Genomic DNA, 24,778 nt, shown 5'->3' on the forward strand with positions numbered 1-24,778 from the left:
CTCTTTCTATCTATCTATTAATATAAATACATAAATATAAATTCATGTAGATGAGATATATACAGAAATTACTACAGAGTGTGTGGTTTGACTTGATCAAAAGTTAATGCAATCGGAAATTAACAACTATAAAATTGTCCATCTATATAGATTCAACATTGATGCCAAACTTGGCTAATTTTTTCAGCGCCTTGTCGTAACCATATTGTGCCGATCTCATATAATATTCTACGGCATAATCCTTTTTATCTTCAAACTCATACTCAAACGTTTCCCCTAATTTGTAGAGCACTCTAGTGTCCTTTGGATTAATGCTTAACACTTTTTCATAGTATTCGATCGCGAGTGGAATGTTTTTCTTGATATCGAAATCTTCACCATAGGCATCATAAAAGTCGTTCTTCAACAAACATGCAAATATAAAGTATGCTTTGCATTTCAATGTATCCTTTACGACTTTAACGTTGTTTTCATCTTTATTTTCATTTTCATTTTCATTTGCATTTTCATTTTCACCATTTTTTTTGTTTGCACGTTGCGAGTTTATTTGAATTTCTTTGATAATTTTTTGGATATGTTGAGTCGATGACTTTACAAAAGCTGCTCTATTGGACTTCGCCGAGTTTCCCATAGAGATGTATTCACCCTTGATATTAATGTGTTTGTATAGTTTGAAATTAGTTGCGGTTATCAACATCTTAGTCCAAAGCAATCTATACTCCATTGATTTTTTCCCACTGGCAATTTCAGCCCTCAAATTTTTAAACTCGTCAATCTTTCGTATAGTTACTGAATCCAAGTCTGGCTTGGATGCCTGACCCATCTGACGATGCATCTGATTTCCAAACATGGGCATGGAGTTACGCTTGTTGTTAAACATTGTTGGATCAAACATCATGGATTGACGATTGATGCCGTTACTATCACACGCAGCAATACTCTGTCTTTTATACTGCGATTGGTTTCCAGCTGCTCTAGCACCAGATCCATACTCTGCATTTTGATAAAACATTGGATTCATCAGGTATGGGTATGGAAAAGGCATACCCATACCCACGCCCATACCCATGTCCATGCCCATTGCTGATGGTGGTGGTAGTGATGATGAGAATTGAGCCGCATGAGGCATCTGCATCTGCGTTTCCATTTCCATTTGCATCATTGGATTCATCTTCGTTTGCATCATATCTTGCATGGACATATTAGGAAAGTTCATTGCCAGTGGTGGTAGAGAGAATCCTTTTGGTAACATACTTTGTCTCTTTTTTCGATTGTCGTTGCTTTTACCACGAGTGTGCTGAGTTTGCTGAGTTGTCTGCTTTTGACTTTGACTTTGACTTTGACTTTGACTTTGACCAATGCTTTGACCATGGCTTTGACTTTGTTCGGGTTTAAGGTATTTTCCAACTTTGAAATTACCTTCACTTTGTATTGAATTGTATGATGCTTCCGATGATGTCGTGTCTTTTCTGCTGATAAGCACTTCATTGTTGGTTTTAAGCAACAGTTTTGGTGACTCAATTGGGAGAGCAGCTTCGACAACCATTGTTGTTTCATTGTCATCTTTAGGCTCATTGACTTTGTTGTGCTTCCAATCGGTTCCGTTCCTCTCCTCTCCGTCTACTTGATTTTCTTCTACTTGGTATTCTTCTACTTCTTCCTCTTCTACTCTTTCGTCCTCATCATCTTCAAAAAGAAACTTGTTGTAGTCGGATATTTGTCGAGTACCAGTTGACTTCGATGAATTGAGATTTATGGATGATGTCGACTGAATAATACCATTTACTTCTTCTTGCTCATGATATTCCTCGCGTGACTGTGATTGTGACTGTGACTGCTGCCCTTGTTGAGGTTCTGCAATGTGTTCTTCGGTAAAATGAAGTGTATCATCTACACCTTCGTCATAATCATCATCATCATCGTCGTCGTCGTCATAATAATCATTTTCCCTGTTGTAAATGGGTTCTGGATTGGGTTTAAAATTAGGCTCCAACGATGCAATTCTATTTTGTTTTCGCTGTTGATCCAACAGTGGGATTTCTGTGTTATTTAAATGTTCTTTAACTGCTGAATGATGGCTAGGAGCAGAGGAATATCTATTCGACTTGAGCGTTGACCTTCTTGAGTTATTGACTAATTGCTCCGTTGTAGAGTTTCTGTATCTCTGTTTGGTTTGTTCATATGCTTGCAAGTAATCATTTGGTGAATTTTGAAAGTTTTCGTCGTTTGTCGACAAACGTGTATCAGTGCACGAGTTTGAAACAGGATGGTTTGCAATACCACTTTTGTCATGCAATGTCAAAGACTCATTATCCAATTGGCTAGCTAAATGATCCTTTTTGTGTGTATTCCCTTTATTAGGTTTACCAAGTTCCGAATGCGTGTTTGCATATTTGTAAGATTGTTGTTGTTGTTGTTGTTGTTGTTGTTGCATCATTGAAGGATTATATACATACGGAGGTATTTGTGCCATTGGATTATAGTTCATCATTGGGTATGTTCCGGGAGGAATGTGCCCACCATTTTGCGCGTAGTACATTTGCATCTGTTGCTGGTGCTGTTGTTGTTGCTGTTGTTGTAATGCTAATGCCTGGTAGTATAATCTCCATTGCTCATACATAGGGTGTTGAGTAGGTTGAAAGGATGAAGTGGAACTAAGGTCATCTTCGTTGTCATCGTCTTCGTCGGAACTTGTTGACTGAGACAATAGCGTACTACTATTAGGGGGTAAATTCTGTGGTTGCTGATAGCCACTATAGCCTATGGGTGCAGCAGGTGTTGATACAGATGCAGATGCAGATTCAGATGCATCACTAGGGCCAAAAGAGATATTGTTTTCCTCTTGTCTGTTGAAGGATATTTCGTGGTGCATACTATCCTGAGGTAAACTTGTGGGTTTATCAATTGGTTCTTTTGGCATTAAACGTTGTTTTGCGGGATCCACGGACAAATCATTAATAGGGTTTGAAGAACCTCGCTCAATATATCCTGAGGAATGCAATGTTTCTGTTATTCCTCCTGTTGAATCTGTTGTAGTAGGTCTTGGAATGGCAAGTGGTAACTCTTGTGCAGGGGGCTTGCGATGCGGCAGAGGTTTGTGCAGAGTTTTGTTGAGATTTGTAGATGATGGGGAAATGGTGGGCGATGGTGATGCTGCAACATTGTTTAATAAAGCACTTCCATTTATAGTCGTATATTGTTGTTGTCCTGGGCTCTGAGTTTGAGTTTGAGGCTGGTTGTGGTTGTGGTTGTGGTCATAGTTATGGTAGTTAGGGCTTGGTGTGCGAGGATCACGAGCTGCTTCCATTACCAGGTGCTGAGTACTTTGAAGTCTTTTACGTTCTCCTTGATGGTGGTGTTCAATATTTGTATCGATATTGAAGCCTGGCCTCAATGCTGTTGGTATGTGGTTGTTCTGTTTTGGAGAATGATGTTGGTGTTGATGTTGATGCTGATGTTTTTGCTGATGTTGGTGTTGGTGTTGATGATGTTGATGATGTTGATGATGTTGATGTTGTTGATGAGGGTGGGTAGCAGAAGCAGAACCTCTTTTATAAACAAGCGATGAAGGGTATGCCATAGACTCTGCTGAAGTGTATGACGATGCTGAAGGGGTTGACAGGAACTCGCTTTCATTGTATGAAGTAGCTGTATTGGTGCGATTGTGGGTACCTCTGATAGGGCTAAGATCGATGCTTGATGGGTTTAGCATGTGTGGTTGATGAGTAGAGGGCCGAGGAGGATGTGATGTCTCTAAACTTGCTTTTGCATCTTCTCCTTTAAATCTGGAGAATAGACCCATTTATTGCAATAATGGTATGTGGTTGATAATAATGATGATTATTTTTTTCAAGGAAATATGAAAGAAGTCCAATATCGTGAGATATATATATATATAGGTATATATTTATTTAGTTAGCAGAGCAAGAAGAGTGAAATGGAAAACTGCTGGGGAAAATGAATTTAGAGATCTGGAATAAGTTGGTTGTTGAAAAGGAAACGAAAGTTGTGGCAGAAAGGGGAGTGGGTGAAAGGTAGGTCTTTTAGTCTATCGATATGGATATACCAGTTGTTTTATAGTAAAATTTAGTACAATTGAATATACGAAAGGAGTGGCAATGGCATATATATATATATATATGTATGTAAAAATAGCTTGGAGTATTATTGTATTGTCGGATTGTTTTGTTATTTGGTTTTTTTCCATAAAAATATATATATATATATATATAAAAATAGAGAACGACAACAACAACAGCGGAAAGGTTGAGTGCGGAGTTATTTATATCCCACAGCCTTTGTTTTGATGATGTCCACCATCAATCATCACCCTCCACCCCACTGGGCAATAGCATACCATATCAAGAACTGAATAAAATAATTTTTGATCATTTTTCCTTTTTCTTTTTCTTTTCTTTTTTTAGTTTTTTGGTCAATTGAACCAATGGGATAATACATTTATTTCTTAGCCTATTTTGTTAACCACTCCATTTCATTTAAAACACTATACAAAGAAGAAGTGGTTATTATTTCTGAAAAAAAAATAATAATACTGGAAGCCCAGCATTTGAATTTCCCACGGTGACGTATGTTTTTGTTTCTAGCAACCTTGAATGATCCTTTTTCTTTTTTCAAATTTCTGTATTGTCTTTATGAAGAGTTTCCTGCATTCGCTTTTTAATAAATACAATTGGGCTGTACTGGTGTTTGTTATTGTCCCTGGACCTGTCTCTGTTTCTGTACCTGTACCTGTACCTGTAGTTGCATCTGTACTGTATGTAATTTTGCAACTTTCTTTTTAGTATAAAGATTAGTCAAAGGGTTTGTTTTATTGTTTGACAAAAAAAAATTTAGAAGAGAAAGCAAAAGAGTGAATGAGAGAAAAGTAGACTTGTATCACCACTCATCATCATCATCATTGTTATTGTTTCTGAGGCTGGTAATTATTTTGGTGGATTTTAAAACTAAAATTTGAAAAAGGGACATTAAAGAATATAAATTGTTCTCTAAATAGTTTTGAGCTCTCTCTTGAGAAAAGGAAAAAAGTTTTTGTTTTGTCTACAATCTGCGTTGCAAATGTCAAACCTATGCACAGATTGATTAACCACATTGTTCTTACTTGTTATATTGTTTCTTGTATCTGGCTCAATGTACCAAACCATCTTTAAACTCAAAACAGGTTTGATTGCACTAGCATCACTTTCTCGCCAGCTTTTCTTTTCTTATTTTTATTTTTATTTTTATTTTTATTTTTATTTTTATTTTTATTTTTATTTTTGATGTATAATTGTCATTGGTAGCGGCTCCATAATTATATCCCGATTTGTACAAATTGTAAACAAAGCCCCATCGCGCCACCTATTCCTTTTAAACTTTTTAAATTTTTTTATTTTTAATTTTAAATCCGAAAATGCAGAGGAAGTTTCAAGAACTTTGACCATCTCATTTTGGAGTTTGGTTACTGACGGATATGCCGGAGAAAATTTCTGCAAAGTACGACATATATACAAGCCATCACCAGTCACTAGCAACCAAACTTCTAATATGCAATGGTATCATACTTATGGAACTCTTGTATAAACCCCCTGTTTCTTTTCGATTCTTCATTGTGAATTAATTTTTATTTCTAAAAAATATAACCTAATTATTCATGTCCAATCGAGTGAAAAAAACCGTATATATTCAGCCAACGCATTTACCGGTAAAGTCAAATGTAAGTGTGTCAATTGAAACCGGGAGGTGGAAGGGAGAGGGGGGAGGAAGGGAAGAAGGTTAGTTGCAACTAGAAGGAATGTAAAAATATGTAGCAGTTGATAAATTTTATACCATATCCCAACTATGTCTGTTCTTCTTTTCGAATTTTCCTCTTATTTCCAGCATCATCTCATCTCACAATCTTTACCTTTTTTTTTTTTCTTTGGTTTTTCATAATTAGCTCATCAAGTATTGTACTGTACACCTTGTGTAAGATGATAAATTTAAAGGTAGAGAAGCCTATATGGAGAAAGGGTAAATAGCTTGGTTCAATGCTAAGATTTGTTTTTGCTCCTTTTTCTTTTCTTTAACCATATCACTTTCTGAAATTAGTGGAGAAATGAGGTTGTATTTAGTTGAATAGATAAAATTACTTAACTACTAGTACTAGTACTACCACTACCACCAGCACAACAAATAAGAATAAATAACAACAAATAACAATAAATTATGCTTCAAAGTAATCACAATAATAGTAATGCATGAGACAGCACTAGTCACTCTAAAAAGCAAACTTTTGCGTTAAAGTTTTCTATTAGTTTCTTGATTTTCCATTTTTTTTTTCTTAATATTCTTTTTTTTTCTAATCTTCCTTTCTTGTGATTTCAGTTATTTCGTCATAGATGATGAACAATCGTTTGAAACCGTTTGTGTTAATAGAGAAGAGACCCATTAAAAGCTTTGATAAGTCATACGTGTTAATTTTGTTTTTTTTATTTTGGTTCTAGCAATCTATTCAATGCATATGGAGAGTCCCCGTTCAATCTCATTTAAAAGTGAAGAAGACGAAGCAAAAATAAGGAAAATAAAAAAAAGAATATAGAGAGGAATTACTGAATGTTGAATGCAATACATTTGCTTCTCCCAATGCTTTTATAATGACCTCATCAATTTGTTTCCCCCGATTTACTTCCTAGTCTTTTCCTTAATTGTAGTATATATCCTGAAAAAAATTAAAGAATTTGCAACTTTAAAAGTAGCGGAATATACAAAGCTACAAACCACGCCTTATTCCTAACCACAGCATCTACTTTAAGAAATAAAAACAGAACCAGTTTATTCTATATACAACTACTTTTTTCCTTGGTTAAGTATTGGAAAACAGTAAAATTAATTTGTATTTGGTACAATAGAAGAGGAGAATATGAATTTGTTCTCTTATTTGTTTCTTTTCTTTTTTTTTACCTTTTTTTACCTTTTCTTTCTTCTATTCTCTTTTCTTGAGCAAGTTTTTCTCTTCTTTATCCTTTTATTATCCTTTTTGACCATCATACATAGAAGCTCTTTGCTTTTTGCATCCTTTCTTTCAACTTAGCTTTTAGCTTTTTGCTTTTTGCTTTTTGCTTTTGCTTTTTGCCTTTTGCTTATAGCTTTTAGCTTCAAACTTGTTGCTTCAAAATGTAGGAGCGGAATCAAGAGCGGAATCAAGAACGGAATTTATGAACGGAAATGAAGTGCGGAATTGTACTCACAGAAGAAGAGAACACATTTAAAAATTAGAAAACTTCGCTCATTGACACATTGACATATTGGGGAAGATGAAAAAGAAAAAGTAGAAAGAGTGAATGAGGGTGTGGTAACAATAGTGGTGGTAATAAGGTGAAGGAAGTAAAGCTGCATATGCACGTTGTATGGGCTTTGAAATATTGTTGTTAAACTCCGAAAGCGAATTAGTAAGCATCAAACAGCTTTTGCTCTTTGTTTATTCACTCTTCTCATATTCTTCCCTATACGTATATATGCAATTGCTCGATGATGTAACTAGTCAGAGAAGTTCTCTTAAAATATTCTTTTTCCGGATTATTTAAGGATAATTGTTAGCAACCACAGCAATATTGATAAAACATTGCAGCTCAATTCACATCTCTCTAAACACACACACACACACACTCCCCATTACTTTGACTCAGAGTTCCTTTGTTCCTTTGTTTCTTTTTTTCCTTTTTTTCTTCTTCTTTTCTTTTCTTTTCTTTTCTTGCTTCTTCTTTGGCACGCGAAGCAACAAATTCACAAAAGGAAAAAAATAAAAGAATAAAAAAATAAAATAAACGCCACAACTATAAAAACCCTCGTTTCTCCCTTGCCAATGTTAATATTCAAGAATTTATTGAAGAATCCAATCAATAATCCACTACTGTTAACATCTAGAGTTAATACTTATATCACCAGGTATACTCTAACTTATATACGTACTAATTTTACACAAGCTAAAATGTCAACCGTTGAAGGAACAGCAGCTACATATACTACTCCAGGTTCCGACTTTGCCAATGTCCTCAAACCAACAAACTTCAAGATTGACTTTGATGCCGTTAAGCCATCACAATTGGTTCTCAAAGCATTGGCCTCACCAATTAATCCTGCCGACTTAAGTCAAATTGTGGGTGGTTACAACGAACCAAAACGTTTTACCGATCTTGGTACCACACCAAATGACCCAGTAAGTGTTGGAGGTAACGAAGGTGTTTTCAAAGTGGTACACGTAGGTTCAGATGCAGGTTCGGAGTTTAAAGTTGGCGACCACGTCATTCCATTGCTCCCATCTTTTGGTACATGGCGCTCATATGCAACTGCCGAGCCAAAAGATTTGATCAAAGTCAATGGCATCTCTGTTGACCAAGCCTCCACCATTTCCATCAACCCGTCCACCGCTTACCAGATCTTGAACCAATATGTCACCGACTGGGACACCAAAGGCGGCAATGATTGGATTGTTCAAAACTCAGGTAACTCACAAGTTAGTAAATTTGTCATCCAATTAGCCAAAGCATTATACAATGTCAATGTCATTTCCGTGATCAGAGACGGTAAACCACAGGAGGTAACTGATGAATTGATCAAACTTGGTGCAAAACATGTTATCAACGAATCCGAGTTTACAAAGGAAGATTTTGATATCACTAAATACACCAATGGTGGCAATGTCAGATTGGCATTGAATGGATCAAGTGACCCAACTGTCCCAAGCTTGGTGAAGAGTTTATCCAAAAATGGTACCTTAGTCTCGTTTGGTGTTGTTGGCGGTACCAAGATTGAATATGATGCAAGATTACAATTGTTTAAGAACTTATCAACCAGATCTTTTTGGTTAACTGCAAACACATATGCCAACCCGGATTTAAAGAAGGACACAGTTGAGAAATTGGTGGAGATTTACAAAACAGGGAAGATTTCCGATGTTCCTTACAATAAAGTCAGCTACAAAGCAGGCCAGGATTTGGCTAAATTAGTAGTCGATGCAATTGCAGAGTCCAAGAAATCAGGCAAACAAGTTATCTTTTACGAGTGAATAAGTTGATGGCAAGAGAATTTGGTAAAGTAAATTAGATAATTAGATTCTTTTTTTTCTTTTTAGATTTCTTTTTATAATTCATATATAAATATATATATATATATATAATTTTTTCAAATGAATTAAACTACATTGATTAAGAAAATCCAATCCTTTTTATTTCAATTTATCTTCACATAGATATATGCAATTGTATATAGATATAATCTCTTCATTGTTACTTTTTGTTGTTTCTGCTCATTATAGCTTTAAAATCATCACTAGTTTGAAATACCAACTCCTTCAACGTCAAAACAAAAACGATCCAAAATCTAATTCCAAATAAAGCAAGGGAAAACAATGAAAATATAAAGTCAACCACCAATCTGAAAAGACTATTTATAGTTTCAATTAATTCTCTAAGTGCTTCAATTCCTATGCCTTTAGCTTTAATACTCGTGTTTCCTTTTTTGCTCTTTCGATTCTTATTATCAAAGCCTTTTTCGAGCCACTTTTGGAAACTAGAAACATCCAAATTTTTGTTAATACTGTTTAGTTGTAAACTACATTCATTGGTATAGTCTGAAACAATTCCAAACACTGCTCCATCATCAAATACAAGTCGGTTAGTATTGTTAAATGCAGGCTCAGACCTCTCCTTTGCAAAACTTTCACGCAACCTCATAGACTGTTCCATAACTTTGGTTACTTCTTCGTCTGTGTTGATGCAAGGAGAATCCTCTTCTTTGTCCTCCTCCTCCTCCTCCCCTTTCTTCTTCTCATCACCACCACCAAATTCTTTGTCTATATATTTTTTTGCGTCATCATTTGAATTCTCTTCCACCTCCAATTCATTTTCTTCTTCTTCTATAATGATGTCTGATACTTTCCCAGATTCGATACTACCCATAATACCTCGAATCAGCCCATTCTCAAACTCTTCATTGCAAGCACCTGAAGTATCTGAAAATCCATTCACCCCAGCAATCATCAATTCCTTTTCCACTTTGGCCAATGTTTCATCAGTAATTTCTTCCAATTCAGCCTTATGCTTGATGCTTGTACCACTTCCATTATCGGTACTGCAATTGGAACTGCATTGTGAATTGAAGCTGGAGCTAGCGCTCGAACTCGAATTGGAATTCTTGAGTGACGAGCCAGAATCAAATCCAGGAGTACTAACGTAGCTCAAGCTGTTATGGGAAACACTATTCACCTTGCGACGCAATTTGTTGGATCTGATAGTCATTCTATCCTCCGTAACTTTTAATATAGTCTTTTGATAGTTTCTATTTATCTTCTAAATGAAACTGGATGTAAGCAAATCAAAAGCGTGAAAAGGTTTGCTTTTATGGTTTTCAAAGCCTAGTACTTTAGCTAGGTATTGAAAACTAATCAGCTGAGCTATGAAATTGAAAGAAAAAGGAAAAGAAAAAGAAAGAAAGACTGAGACTTGGAGTCAAAGTAAAGTATGAAGCAGATGTGATTGGTAATTTTCTTTCCCACAAAAGAAAGATACCAAAAGGAATTAAAAGTGGAAATCTAATAAAAGATATATAAGTAATTTTTTTTTCAAAATGTGATTTATATGAATCAAGTGGAGTTCTCAAGATCCGAAAAGCAAAGGAGTAGTTGAGGAGTAGTATTAGTAGTAGTACTAGTACTAGTAGTAGTAGCACAAGATCATTACTCAATAGTGACATTCTATTTAATACATGTAGCTAAAGTCAATGCATGTGAAAAATTACAAGAATGATGATGTGTATTCAAGACTTTTTTTTACTTAGGTTGGAAATCCTCAGTAGTGTATTGTTCTGTAGAGCATTACAAAATGGAGTATGTTACCTATATCACAAGTTTGAAATATTTTTAGAGGCGATGTGGTGTTTGGTCCATGGTCTCACTCAAAACTCAATGGTGTAAGGGGTGAGGACAAAAACAAAAAGGGGGTTGTACTGAGGAGTAAAAATACAGCGCTACCAAAGAACGTCCTGTAAAATGCGGGGTGGTAAAAACAAAGTATAAAGGGAGGGAAAGAGAGAGAGAGAGAGAGAGAGAAGAAGAAGAAATATCGAAGGGAATTCAAAAAAGTTATATTGATTAAATTTACTACTTAATACCAAGTACTAAAGAGCACGTTTATATATCTACTCTACATGTTTAAAATACTAGATCAAAAAACAACAACAACAACAACAAAAAAATCAACAATATAAGTTCTAACAATGCCTTTAGTAATCTGTTATTTACCTAACTTGATAAATATGGGGTTTATACCTTGATTTGCATTCTTTCAATTGAAAATTCAAAAGTGTAGCCAATTTAAATCATTCATTGGATCAACTGGAGGGCCGCCATCTGGTTCTAGCAAGTCTATCTCGTCATGATGCTGGTGATGAAGGTCTTGATTTTGTAGTTGCAGATTGTGAAACCGATTTTGTTGATGTTCCTGCAGTTGCTGGTCGTAGCTGTCAACATTACCCATATGATGGTGTATTTGTCCGTGCAGTTGATGATGCTCTTGCGGGTGACCAAAAGAAATAAATGAGTTTGTTGGCGGAGGCTGTGATAGCTGTGATGGCTGCGATGTTTGCGATGTTTGCGATGCCTGGTTTTGAAAATCTTGGAGAAACATACCCTGAGGACTATCGGTAAAATCTGACTGGAAAAGGTTCATATTAAGTAGTTTGTCTATATCGTCTTGTGATTGAGGCGGTCCCATATTTGGAAATTGTTGTTGATGATTTTGGGGTTGGGGCTGTTCATGAAATTGTTCCCTAGATAGTTGTTGTTCAAATGTTGGATTATATTGCTGATGGAACTGGTGCTGAGCTGGCGATTGTATGTAGTTTTTATGTAACGTACTAGGGGCATGTTGTTGCTGCTGTTGCTGTTGTGGTGGTTGTTGTGGTGGTGGATGAGGATGAGGATGAGGATGTGGATGTGGATGTAAAAAAGATTGATTTCCCAGCAGCTTCACATTCATTCCATTAAACAAATTGACATTGGCATTACTAATTTTCCTATCGTTATTATTCATTCTCTTTTTTGCAACCTCAGCAGAACTCAAACCCGAGCTAGAGCTTCCTGCTTTGTTCTTGTTGTTCAATGGTCTTAAAACACCATGAAGCTTATAAAACAATCCACACGCGTTACATAATAGGTCGCCGTTATTAGACTTCCTCCACAACGGTGTAGTCTTTGTCTCACAGTTTGTGCATTGGAGGATTTTCTTTGGGGTTGTTGAATTTATCGTCAGCCTTCTTTTTAATGATGCACTATTCAGTCTTTTGAGTAAGGGAGCCGATGTCGATAACGATGATGTAGAGGCTGGTGCTGCTGGTGGTGCTGCTGGTGGTGGTGGTGGCGGTGTTGTGGTCGTTGTCGTAATACTACTACTACCACTACCACTTGTGCCTGTCGTATTAGTTGTGGTGAAACTATTTTGTGGGTGTTTAAATTTATTGAATGCAGGGGAGGATGTCGATACTGACGATGGTGCTGTATTTTGGTTTGTACTTCCAATCCCATTGGACAAGTTGCCAATATACGAGGAGAGGAATAAGTCATTCTCGACCTCATCAGCAAAATCCTTTGGCTGGTCTGTTTTGCTTATTCTTCTTATATGTGCGACGTAATCAAAATCGTCCATATTAGGGTTATTGATATTGGGTTCTGGTGTTTTTTCATTTGTGTTTTCAATTTTATTCTTGATATTCCCATTTGTGTTTGTGTTTGTGTTTGTGTTTGAGTTTTTGTTTTTGTTTGTATTTGTGTTGGTGTCAGACAATTTTGTTTGTAGTAGCCTTGTATTGTTGGCAAAAATGGGCAATTTATTTTCCATGCTTGCACTCGTAGTTGTTATTGTATTTGATTTCGAATTTGAATTGGACCGAGCCATGGGTTTTGAGACCATTGAACCACTCCTTGATCGTCCTTTACTGTTGCTGTTGCTGCCACTATTATTATTGATATTAATGGGAATGGGCTTACTGGTTGCAGTTAGCATTTTCTTATTCTGAATCCGCCATGCAATATTCGAGATTCGTTGATTGTGAGGTAGATACGATTTGTGCAGATACATTTTAAAAATTTCCATTGATGAGTTGTCGTCATCCATGATAAGGTCATATATTGAAGGGGCATCATCATTCTTGGGTCTGGGAGGTCGTTGTTGCAGTTGTTGTTGCAGTTGAAGTTGTTGCAGTTGTTGTTGTTGTTGCAAAGATGAAGATGCATTTTGTTGATTATCGGGGTAATGATTTTGATTGTGGTGTTGGCTATGGTTCATGTTATTAGATTTATAGTCCATTATAAACGAGGCAGGGCTGGTCTTTGATGTTGAATCTGATAAGGAGCTTTCTGAAGATGAGCTAATGGTTATTGTCATTAGGGTCTAGTATGGGGATGACTAAAAAGCGGGTTTGATTGTGCTCTTTCTTGTTCGTTTCTTCTTTGTTTTTTTCTCTTTTAATTTTTCTCCCCCCCCCTCTCTCTCGCTCTCACTCTTTTCCTTTTTTTTTTTTTTTAAATTAATTTTAATTTTTCTTGAAAGGTTAAGATACAGTATCTTTGATAATGGATTTGTCGGGGCCTATCTTGTGCAGTGCAAAGTGTCAAACACTGTAACGTGGTTTGTGAAAGATACGAGTAAAGTATGATAAAAGCTTCAATCCTTGGATGGATTTGAGAGAAGAAAGAAAGAAAAAAAATGAATAAACTAATCAAAACCCCCCCTAGTTAAATTAATCAAACTGAAGTATACTTGAGCAGTAAAGGAAGACGATGAGGATTGTATTATGTTTTTCTTCGTGGTATTGTTATTGTTCAACAATAGAAGGAACAAAGATTAAAATAAAATAAAATAAATGTCACATACAGGGCATCTACGAGGTGATTAAGCTCGCTACCAACCCATAGGTAGCTCCTTTACTAACCTCTTGTAGAACACCTGAAGGACCGTACCATCTTGTCATCCCGAGTTTATCCGCCTCTGGGCATCAGACTAGCGATCTGCATATACGCTAGCCAATTAGAGAGCCGGTACTTTCCCGAGATAGACATTGTGCTACGTCTTCTGAGGTTGTTGAGAAGAGCTTAAATAGCCACCAAGATCCCAGTTAGATAGACCTCCTCGATATATACTTCTAGAGGACAACTTTAGAGTAGATAGCTTTAGATCAACTAACTCTCAGTATAATAACGTTCTAATGTTATATCTTTAGTTCACACACAAAACTAAGTAATATCACTATTACTGTTCAGACATAAGCATACCGAACACTACTTATCTCTGACATGGAGGTCCTAACCAGATACACATCGTCCGTAGCTACACTACGCCAACTCGCAGACAGCTTCACTATCATTATCTGCCTTATTATTGGAGTCATCACTATGGTCAGCGCCAACGCTAACACCCGACCATTGCTCCAACCTCTTTTAAACATTCTGCCATCTCTTGGCCCACAAGTTCTCCACATATTTATCAATCACTTGCCATTCGAATGGTTTCTCAATTCTAATATCACTTTTACAGTCCCACTTAACGACCCAAGTAAAATATTAGCTAATCAAATTAGTCAAACCTTGACACCTAAACACTTCACTACGACGTTCCGTAACTTAGACGTAAGTATTCTATCCGAATTTTCAATTTTAGACCTCGTTTCTGGAATCCAATTAAGCGACACTGCCCCTTCCTGGATCGCACTCCTTTGGCACGCAATTACGAAAGTCGTTCTTATTTCAATCAATTGGTATAACATTTTCCACTACTGGTCGCTTCTCACCTTTATCTTCACACTGTTCGCCGTGTTGAATACAATCTATAACCTTCTTTCTTCTATTGTCAAAAGGCATTTCAACAGGAGAACCAAGAAACCAAGCAAAAACAACCAACACCAAGTCTACAATTTCCACAGTCGCGGACTCTCAAACCTCATCTTCTACACGAATGAACGAGTCCAGGCTAAGCCTGTAAAATCAAAGACTACCTTATTTGGTTGGATCTGGCGAACCCTCAAGTTTCCTTTTCGTTTTTGCTTTTCAACGCTTTTGCGTTATTTACGAATTTCTCAGTCAAATACTAAGCCAATAGGTACCATCAGTTACACAAGGTATCGCCTTCGTAATTTGGACTTTACAACTAGGGAAACACTTCTTAAAACCCTCATTCCACAGATACGGTATGTCCAATTTAATGCCGCTCATCTTTATCAAGCTATTGTCGACGCAGGCAACCGTGCCGACTGGTCAGAATTAGCTGAATTTCGCTCTGCTCGCTCAAAAATTACACGCAGAAAACATTTATGGAGCTTCTTAAGTTTCATGTTACGTTGGAACGTACCAGACACGGTGTACGACAAATACTGCCAACGCTCATATGACAAAGCTCTTACTTTAACAACTCCGGTTAAAACTTATCATGAGTTGCTCCAACTCCTTCGCGAACTTGACGCCTTACCTTACTTGAGACCTAATTTTGATACGGTCATAGTACAACTCTTAAGAACCGCGTTCCTGCACAAACCAATCCATAAAGTTATCAAACAAATCCACAAAGAAACCACATCTTATTGGGATTTCTGTTACGTTTTCGATTCAAGCTTTTATGAATTGGTTCCACCTAACATTAAAGGTAAACCATGTCGCCGTCCTCCTGTCCATCACTTTTTAAGGAATGGTTTACCACGTTGTTATCGGGACTTACCCACCACTCCCACACCAATTGCCGCCACTGCGCTTAAACCCATTACACATATTCCTGATACAAATCATCAACTTATCGTTAGTACTCTGGACTTAGAAACAACTCCTGACACAGCTCCAGAAACACTCAAAGACATTATTGATGAAAACAAAGCACAGAAACTTGAAATCACATCTTCACCTGCACGTCCAGATAAGCACAGAGTCAATATCAACCGGACTGCTCCTTTTCCACCAAATCGGCCTCTTTCTAAAACCGCTATGGCCGCTGAATTAGCTATCACCAACAGCACAACGGGATTGCTGGGACTTGGTACGATGGCACTCACTACTAGTCATCGCCACAGTCCACCTTGTGTTGTCTTTAAGAAACCCGACCCCCGGGGTATCGTGTATAACTCTCGTGACATCAATTACAGACACGTTAGAGAGTATTACCGGGAATCACCGACTTTGCAGCCTTTAAGTCACGAATTATCCAGCGCTTACAATCAATTGCGCATTTACTTTGCCACATATAAATGGCCTACTACTTTTTTTGACACCAGTTGGGCATTATTCATTCCAAAAAATTGTCCATTGAAATTACATACATTATCAAATTTTTTTTCAGTGGGGTGCGGAGAGGGTACCGCCTTATCACAAGGCACCTTTTAACGAACAGCCCCCAATTTTAAGTCCTGGGCTACACCCAAATTTATAACTTACTTATGCTGGCGAAAAGTCCATGCCTTCCCTTGTGGCAACCAAGGACCGTCATTTAGTAACTCCTCCTCAAGCAACCTAGGGGGGATGTCACATACAGGGCATCTACGAGGTGATTAAGCTCGCTACCAACCCATAGGTAGCTCCTTTACTAACCTCTTGTAGAACACCTGAAGGACCGTACCATCTTGTCATCCCGAGTTTATCCGCCTCTGGGCATCAGACTAGCGATCTGCATATACGCTAGCCAATTAGAGAGCCGGTACTTTCCCGAGATAGACATTGTGCTACGTCTTCTGAGGTTGTTGAGAAGAGCTTAAATAGCCACCAAGATCCCAGTTAGATAGACCTCCTCGATATATACTTCTAGAGGACAACTTTAGAGTAGATAGCTTTAGATCAACTAACTCTCAGTATAATAACGTTCTAATGTTATATCTTTAGTTCACACACAAAACTAAGTAATATCACTATTACTGTTCAGACATAAGCATACCGAACACTACTTATCTCTGACAATAAATTAAATAATAAAACAAAAATAAAACAAACAAGGGGTTGGTTCAAACAATAAATAACTAGTGTTTTACAGATGATTTGATATATGGGGTACTTCCTCAGTCTAGATGAAATTATAATATTGGAGGTGATGAAAGGTGCACGGATGGAGTGGGCTGCTTGTTGTATTGGTTTGGTGAGATTAATGATTTGATATGGTTGGTACAAAGCCTCCCCCCCTCCACCCCTTCCTCCAAATATATATATATATATAAAATATCCAACAACAGCAGCAGCAGAAAAAGTTTTATTTGCAAATGGAAATTTCAATTTTTGTTATCTATGGCTATACACCTCCTACTCATCGTATACTTATACCTACACCTACACCTTCTACACCTTTTAGACCTACCCATTCTCTCTCTTTTTTTCAATTTATAATTCATCGTACAATTTATTTTCAATTTACTTACTCTATTGTTTCAGTATACAGTCTTACTGATTAGAAACGGGGGATGCATTATAAAATATTGCACTACACTGCATTACACTTTTATAACTGTATTTTCGGTTATCGGAGGATATAAGTAGCCTTGAAATTTACATTTTCAGGGCTTGGTCTGACTTTGACACCAGCCATTACCTAAACCATACGTATCTCTTGTCACTTGCTAGATGCCACTCTGTCATCCAGCATCCACTTGAAACTCCAATTACAACTGAAAAGAAAAGAAAACAAAAAACAAAACAAAACAAAAACAAAAAATAGAAATAACTTCATCTATCGTCCCACAATTCCGCTATAAACCCACAACCATCTTGGATTCCACCAACAGTAGCCAATAAAAAATAATTAACAATACTAAAACTAAAAACAGAAACAGATTAAAAATCAAAAAAAAAAAAATTAAATTTATACACAAATATTTGTAATTGTATTACTGAACAATAGCAGTAATCATGGTAAGCTTGGTAAGAAGCACTATAGAATGCCATTGCTTTTCGTATGACACCAACCATTGCACACTTTTCTTTTCCCCCTCATTTTTTAACTCCACTTTTCCTCCTTTAGACCAAGACTGTATATTTTCAACTTTATTGAAAAAGATTGAAAAACTTGAAAGATGTTCATAACCCTAACACCCTTTTTGTCCACTAGTTAGTCTTCCAAATACGTCACCACATGACAGTTACTAGCACCCCCTCCATTGCCGTCTGCTTTAAGTTGTTAATTTTGCCTTTGAATAACTATATCTACTTAAAATCTTGTACTGGATAATGATTTCAGCTAATCCTTTCCTTGTCCCTCTTCTTTATCTTTTTTTTAATTTTATTTACTTTTCTTTAAAATTCGTAACATCTCAAGAGTACAATGGTAGAATTCCCCCCCTCCCCTCCATCGATAATGTTAGCAGATTCATCAACTTTGTTTTGTAACTCAAAATACACAACAAGCCACAAGATGGAGTTGGCAAAAGGAAATGAAGTAACGCAAAAACAAATAATATTCCAAAAAATAAAAAATAAAAAATGAAAAAAGAATTCATCAACGACAACGTTGCATTACAAACGAACAAAGGACTACAATATCGGAAGCACAAAAAAGGCTCAGAACATATGTAGCAGTCTCTGATATAGATAAAGAGTTGGTCAGTCTTTTTGTTTTGTTTTGTTTTGTTTTGTTTTGTTTTGTTTTGTTTTGTTTTGTTTAATTCTTTTTACATATATAAATGTTTCAGTGTTTGATTGTCCGTTTTGAATAATGGACAATGTGTGGACCAATTATTGTTTGACAAGAGCAGGTTTCAAATAATCTTGCAACTTGAATTAGCAACTTGGAGGGGTGCAAGTTCCTTCACTTTGTCCTTCCCAACCCCACATCTATATCCATTTGCTTCTAAAACTAGACAATTGTTTGAAGAATTCATGACTCTAACAAAAAAGTAATTGGAACATTGGGTAAGTGGATGCATACTTTTATATCTTCAACCTTTTTTAAATTTCTTTATTTCAAAGTTACAAGAGTCTCTAATTGCAGATTAAAAGTGGGTATCGTTGAAAAAAAAATAAATAACTAATTTGACATCACGTGATAATATAAATCTTTATGATTTGAATTTTCCCTCTATTGAAAGTTTAAAGTTCACATCTCACTTGCAAATACAAATTCCACACTTGTCAAACAATTATAGCATCAACCTTCCCCTCCACAAACTAAAACTTTTGCTTGATTTTCAAAAAAGTCAGGGATAAAACTACTTTTGAAAAAAAACACACTAGCACACCACACTACACCGCACCACACTTTTTGCACTTATCATTATCCTCTTTGCTTCTCTCACATGGCAGACAAGATTAGGGAAAAGCATCAATATGCGCTCCTCAAATCAAAATACGATGGAATAGGCAACTCAGATACCACAAGCAAAGAGTTCCAAACTACAATATACAATGACACTTTTGCTTCCCTAGCACATCATAAACATTTGCTATTGCATAATGCAGTTATCAGAAATGAACACCCTGAGTTGGTGAGACAAGAATATTTAAAAAAGTTGAAACCGATGCCAGTAGAAGACAAATGATGGATTTCTTTATAAAATTGATTTCGATTTAGCTGGACTTAAACATGTTTCTAAAACCTGTATGGATCTAAGAAAAGAGAAACCAATTCTAAAAAGAAAAAAAATTTGAGAAATACAATACTTGATAAGCATGTCGATTATAAACATTTTATCAAAATGCAAGTACAAAATTCAACTGCAAGATGCTACAAAACCACAATGAGCCTGGTACTGCAATTTTCTCAAATAAATTAGGGGTAAAGAGGAAAACATCAAGTAAAACACTACAATTTTTCTCTTTTCTCTTTATTTTTTTTTCAACAAATTGATGAAAGTCATGTCTGTTATACTTTTGAACCTATAGTGGTTCCAAAAGTGGTTCCAACAGTGAAGCCAGATGTCATTGCTTACTTTAGCAAGCTCGAGTATGTTACAAAGCTGAATCGACATTGAAAAAAAAAACAATCTTTCCTTCCATTTTTTTTTTCTTTCTTTCTTTTCAGGTGGGAAATTACGCATATACTTTGATAAATTCAGATAGTTCAAAAGTCTTAAAGTTAAAACTATAAACACAACCAGTTTCATTGTAATCTTTTCAACATCACACCTTGTCTTTAATAATCCACCTTCATAATAATTCTTTACTATATATTCTCTTTCATCCATCTTTTCTAGCTCCCCATTATTTTATTTTGTTTTGTTTTGTTTTGTTTTCGCTTTTTTGCTTTATGCCGTTTGTTCTTCTTCGACAACCAATAATGGTGCATTTTCACCGGCAGTCAGTCTAATGCCACCTACAATTGCCGCAACAACACTCCAGACCAACAAGATACCGGCAATAGTAAAGGCAAAGATCCATTGCAAGGCAAACACCTTATTCTCCAATTGTCCAATAGCCAAAGCAAACAACAAGTAGGAGAAACCCAATCCAGTGGCCCAATCGTTAAACACCAACAAGAAAAAGCCTGGCACAAGCAAAAAGTTCCAGATAAACACATTGGCCAAGATTCTGCCCCAAGTCTTGTGGATATGCAACCAAACAGCACCATTCCAAAAGATTGCATTGAGCAACCATGCCATTGGCAATGCTACAATGGGGACGTGGATCAATAGCCAGTTGCCCAATGGTCTCAAGCTAAAGGTCTTGTGTGCAAAGTACAAGACCAAGATGTTGAAAAAGTTCAAAATCAAGGTGATTTCAGAAAGGAAAAAGTGGCCCGATGAGAAAAACTCTGCCCAAATATAAGTAAGGACATTAAAGATTGGGAAATGCCACCCGACAACAGAAATGATGGAGATTCTGTATTCGTCAGGGAAGAAAATTTGTACAATGTAGACAATTTGCCACAAGTACAAAACACCCCAGTAGATGAAAAGAAGGAAATCTGAGGAGGTGTATGGAGTAAATGAAATGTGACCCTCTGGGATACCAGTGTATGTCAAGCTTCCATAGATGGAAAGAAGTAAAGTAATCACTGACGTGAACTTGTATGCATTCAATTGCTCAGTAGTAGCTGTAGGCATTGTTTGTTTTTTTTATGTAGCTGAATGTACTCTTTTGAATAAAAAAACAGAAAATATTCGTTTTTGAAGTGTATGTGATTGGAAGGGAGGTGGAGTGAGTGTTGAGAAATGGTATGTTTAATCAGTTTTCTGCTTAATCAAATGATATTTGAGAATCAAGAGGAAAAAGAAGAAAGGAAAGAGAGACAAGAAAAAAGGAAAAAAGGAAAAAAGGAAAAGGGAAAATTATAGAAACTGTGAGATTGTAGATGGGTTTTATACTAAATTATTAAGGATGATGATAATAGTGTATTGCAACGGAAAGGGGGGGGGGGGGAGAAGGAGGGGAAGGTTCAAGGTAAGAAAATAGAGGTGACTTACACCAATAATATAATATATCTATGTATCTAATTTCTATATGCCTATACTAAACACAACACACGCATAAGAAATGGAGTGATAAAATCAAAAAGTGTAAAGCTTGCGGGTGAGAGAGACGGAGAGAGTTAAATTGTGAATGGGCTTTTGAAAAAGAGGTGGAACTAAAAGAAGAAGAAGAAGAAGAAGAGGGAAGGCAAAGATTTGGCAAAATTAAATAAAATTAAATTAAAAAAAAAAAAAAGAAAATGTGAAATAGCAATCATAAGGTTGAAGAGACGTTGGACAATCTCTGAAACTGTGTAAATGATAGTACACAGCTACATTTATATATAACCACCATATATTTGTATTTGTATTTGTATTTGTAATTTAGCAAACCCACACATTGTCTTTTAGCCACCATGCTCGTACTTTTATAGATCAATTAATAGGGATGACTATATAATTTTTTGATAGGTTTCTTTTTTTTTTGGGGGGGGGGGGATGGAATGGAAGGAATTGGGGAAGGAGGAGTGAAGTAGTCCTTGACTGAGATTGCTCCAGTTGCAAGGAACACTGGTCTCATACAACTCTCACCATTTCTCTATTCATTTCGCCATTTATTCTCCATTCTCCATTCTCCATTCTCCATTCTCCATTATTCTTCTTTCTTCTTCTTTCCTCGTACACAGTTGCACATTTTTTTCCTTCTTTCTTTCCTTCTTCTTTCGCATGCTTTTGCTTTCTCCCACCCCTCTCCCCCGCCCCGTGTTTCGGAATTTTTTCCCCTTTACAGACTTTGTGTCATAAAAAAATAGAGTAAGAGAATTACTTAGACAGAGGATAGTATTAAATACATTCTTCCACCTTGTTCTTCTTCAACCTCACATCTTCATATCCTTTTCTACTTCTCTACAGGTAAACCCTTTGGTTCAACACATATTACAAAAAAGAAAAAAAAGAAATAGAAATAACAAAATAAAAAGTTCTCTTTTCTTCACCCAAATCTCTCTAACTTAAATTATTCAAGTATATGTAAAAAAGCCAGCTCCTCAAAAAAAAAAATAATAAATAAGAAAAAGCTACCTTCTATATCAGTTTAACATGTTCCACGGTATGATGTCTTGTGTTTACCTGATTCATGACCAGTCTTTTCGTGTTGCTCCTTCTTTACTTGCGCAGTACCACCAGAAGCAATGGTCAACAACAACTCATGGATCGACTCGGTTCTTTGCTCCAGTGTCTTGTCCGCCTTTGTATGGTCATAGTTTCTCACAAATTCCGCTGCTTTAACCAACAACTCAGCAGACTTTGTACAATCACTCACAAGCTTGGACATAAGCGACAAACTCATTGAGTTACGCACAACAACTCGCAAAATCTCAACATCATTTTCGGTTGGTGGCAAATGGTAGTTTGGAACAATGTAGCCATGCTTACGCAACAAGGTTGAAAACAACTCTTGAGGAACTTCAGGGTACTTATCTCTAAACTCTTTACTGAACCTAAATGCAACAACAGGCAAACCAGGCTCAAATTGTTGGTTAATAGTCCATATATCAGACAATTGGTGGTGCGATTCCTTTGTATATGCCTTCTTTTGACCAGCTTCATCTAGCCTCTTGTGAATGTTGGAAACTACTTCAAAGTATTTGGACTCAGACAAGTAATCAGACAACAATCTAGCATTCGACATACATCCATCAAATACAGCAGCATACCCTTCTTTACCCAAGGTCAAAAAGTTGTAGTACTGCATAATCACTGGGAAACCCGGTCTTGAGAAATTCAAGCCAAAAGTCTCCTCTACACCACCCAAATAGTCCAAATTGAACTTCAATTGCTTGGGCAATAAATCGGCATGTTTCCATATAACCCAACCCAAACCAACCGAAGTCATACCAAACTTGTGGCCCGAAGTATTAATCGAATCAACTCTATCAATACTGAAATCCCACTTCAAATTGGGGAATGCAAATGGCGCAACAAATCCACCACTTGCACCATCAACATGGATTCTAATGTCCAACCCAGTCTCCTTCTCATGCTCATCCAAGAGTTGCGCAATCTCCTCCACTGGCTCAAACGCACCAGTAAATGTTGATCCAAGAATGACAAAAATACCAATGGTATTCTCATCTATATTCTCCCGAATCTTGCTGGTATCGATTACATGACCTGATTCGGGTGAAATGGGAATCAATCTATTCTCGACATCGAAATAAACAGCAAATTTCTCCAATGCAACTTGAGCACAAGTAGCCATCAAGATATTAGGTTTACTAATATCCTTACCTTCAGCTAGTCTTTTTTCTTGCCATCTCTTCTTCAATGCCAACCCAGCCAACATAATGGCTTCAGATGACCCAGTTGTAGCAGTTCCAATGGAGTCCACAATCTTGTTTCCTGCCTCATCTTTCCTGCTGGGAGCATGCCATAAATTGCTCAACATGGTGATGCATCTGGCCTGGATATCAATCAATGAAGGGTATTCATCATTATCAGCAAGATTCTTGGTCAAATTCTCCACTGCAATCTCAATTTGTGTTGGGTCAACCCAGGTATTGACAAATGAGGCAAGATTCAATGTTGGATTACCATCAAGCGTCAATTCCTGATTTAAATACTTGTGAATCAAACTACCATCCGAAGACTTGAACGGAATTTCAAAACGAGGAATCAAACGTTGTGAATCGTATTGGTCAATGTATTCCAAATTATCCAATCTGGCCTTTGGTAAGTTTTTCAAAATAGTTGATTCCAATTCTAAGGAATTAATATGCTTGCTCAAAACCATTGTGAAGTAATTGATTAGTATAGTTTAAGTTAAGTTTAGGGACAGTTTGTTTATTGTATATGTTGAATCGAACAAAAATTAAAAAATTAAGAAATTAAGAAATTAGAAAAAAGGTAAAAAAAAATTATTGTAAAGGAAACTGAAAAAATAGAAGGAAATTGTGGATTGTAATTGCTGTTTATATATAACGATATTGTCTGGTTCGTCCATCCTTTTTCTTCCCTACTTTTCCTACATTTCCTAATTCTCCACCCCTCCATCTAACCCTCACACACAAATATATTTCTTTTACATTGTCATTGGAAAACTCAATGGAAAAGGTCTAGTGTGTTCTATTTTTACTACTGCTAATACTACTACTACTACTACTACTAGTACTACCACCGCTGCTGCTGCTGCTATCCCCGAAGCTTGCTATTCAGGTGGTATTGTGCGACTTTTCACTTATTCTATTATTGTACAAAGCCACCTTAGTACTCTCTCCTTTTCCTCCTCCTCCTCCCCTATCCAATATAAAATTTATATGAAATATTGAATGCAAAACCTTATACGCCAAATAGCAAAATGCCAAATGCCAAAATGCAAAATGCAAGATGCACATTTTACCCTCCTTTC

General features: G+C 36.5%; 7 protein-coding genes across 7 annotated transcripts; 2 read left to right on the top strand and 5 right to left on the bottom strand. All coding sequences in view use genetic code 12, as the record gives it.

Annotated features, from left to right (window-relative positions):
* Window positions 1-142: 142 nt before the first annotated feature.
* PVL30_000343 (uncharacterized protein) lies at window positions 143-3,802 on the bottom strand (the record flags this gene model as incomplete). Its single annotated transcript, XM_001527779.2, has 1 exon — window positions 143-3,802. The coding sequence occupies one exon, from the start codon at window positions 3,800-3,802 to the stop codon at window positions 143-145; it is 3,660 nt and encodes a 1,219-aa protein (XP_001527829.2).
* A 4,164-nt stretch (window positions 3,803-7,966) lies between these two features.
* On the top strand, window positions 7,967-9,043 carry ETR1_1 (mitochondrial 2-enoyl thioester reductase; the record flags this gene model as incomplete). Its single annotated transcript, XM_001527780.2, has 1 exon — window positions 7,967-9,043. One exon carries the CDS (start codon window positions 7,967-7,969, stop codon window positions 9,041-9,043), a length of 1,077 nt encoding a protein of 358 aa, XP_001527830.2.
* A 220-nt stretch (window positions 9,044-9,263) lies between these two features.
* PVL30_000345 (uncharacterized protein) lies at window positions 9,264-10,274 on the bottom strand (the record flags this gene model as incomplete). Its single annotated transcript, XM_001527782.2, has 1 exon — window positions 9,264-10,274. One exon carries the CDS (start codon window positions 10,272-10,274, stop codon window positions 9,264-9,266), a length of 1,011 nt encoding a protein of 336 aa, XP_001527832.2.
* A 1,056-nt stretch (window positions 10,275-11,330) lies between these two features.
* On the bottom strand, window positions 11,331-13,415 carry PVL30_000346 (uncharacterized protein; the record flags this gene model as incomplete). Its single annotated transcript, XM_001527783.2, has 1 exon — window positions 11,331-13,415. One exon carries the CDS (start codon window positions 13,413-13,415, stop codon window positions 11,331-11,333), a length of 2,085 nt encoding a protein of 694 aa, XP_001527833.2.
* Window positions 13,416-14,981: 1,566 nt separating this feature from the next.
* Window positions 14,982-16,393, top strand: PVL30_000347 (uncharacterized protein; the record flags this gene model as incomplete). Its single annotated transcript, XM_061119163.1, has 2 exons — window positions 14,982-14,989; window positions 15,136-16,393. The coding sequence occupies 2 exons, from the start codon at window positions 14,982-14,984 to the stop codon at window positions 16,391-16,393; spliced, it is 1,266 nt and encodes a 421-aa protein (XP_060975146.1).
* Window positions 16,394-20,229: 3,836 nt separating this feature from the next.
* On the bottom strand, window positions 20,230-21,027 carry PVL30_000348 (uncharacterized protein; the record flags this gene model as incomplete). The annotated part of the gene is made up of 1 exon (XM_001527786.2): window positions 20,230-21,027. One exon carries the CDS (start codon window positions 21,025-21,027, stop codon window positions 20,230-20,232), a length of 798 nt encoding a protein of 265 aa, XP_001527836.2.
* Window positions 21,028-22,465: 1,438 nt separating this feature from the next.
* On the bottom strand, window positions 22,466-24,163 carry GAD1 (glutamate decarboxylase gad1; the record flags this gene model as incomplete). Its single annotated transcript, XM_001527787.2, has 1 exon — window positions 22,466-24,163. The coding sequence occupies one exon, from the start codon at window positions 24,161-24,163 to the stop codon at window positions 22,466-22,468; it is 1,698 nt and encodes a 565-aa protein (XP_001527837.2).
* Between the last annotated feature and the right edge of the window lie 615 nt (window positions 24,164-24,778).

The sequence above is a fragment of the Lodderomyces elongisporus genome, chromosome 1 (assembly GCF_030384665.1).
Source record: "Lodderomyces elongisporus chromosome 1, complete sequence".
In the NCBI taxonomy this organism is placed as follows: domain Eukaryota; kingdom Fungi; phylum Ascomycota; class Pichiomycetes; order Serinales; family Debaryomycetaceae; genus Lodderomyces; species Lodderomyces elongisporus.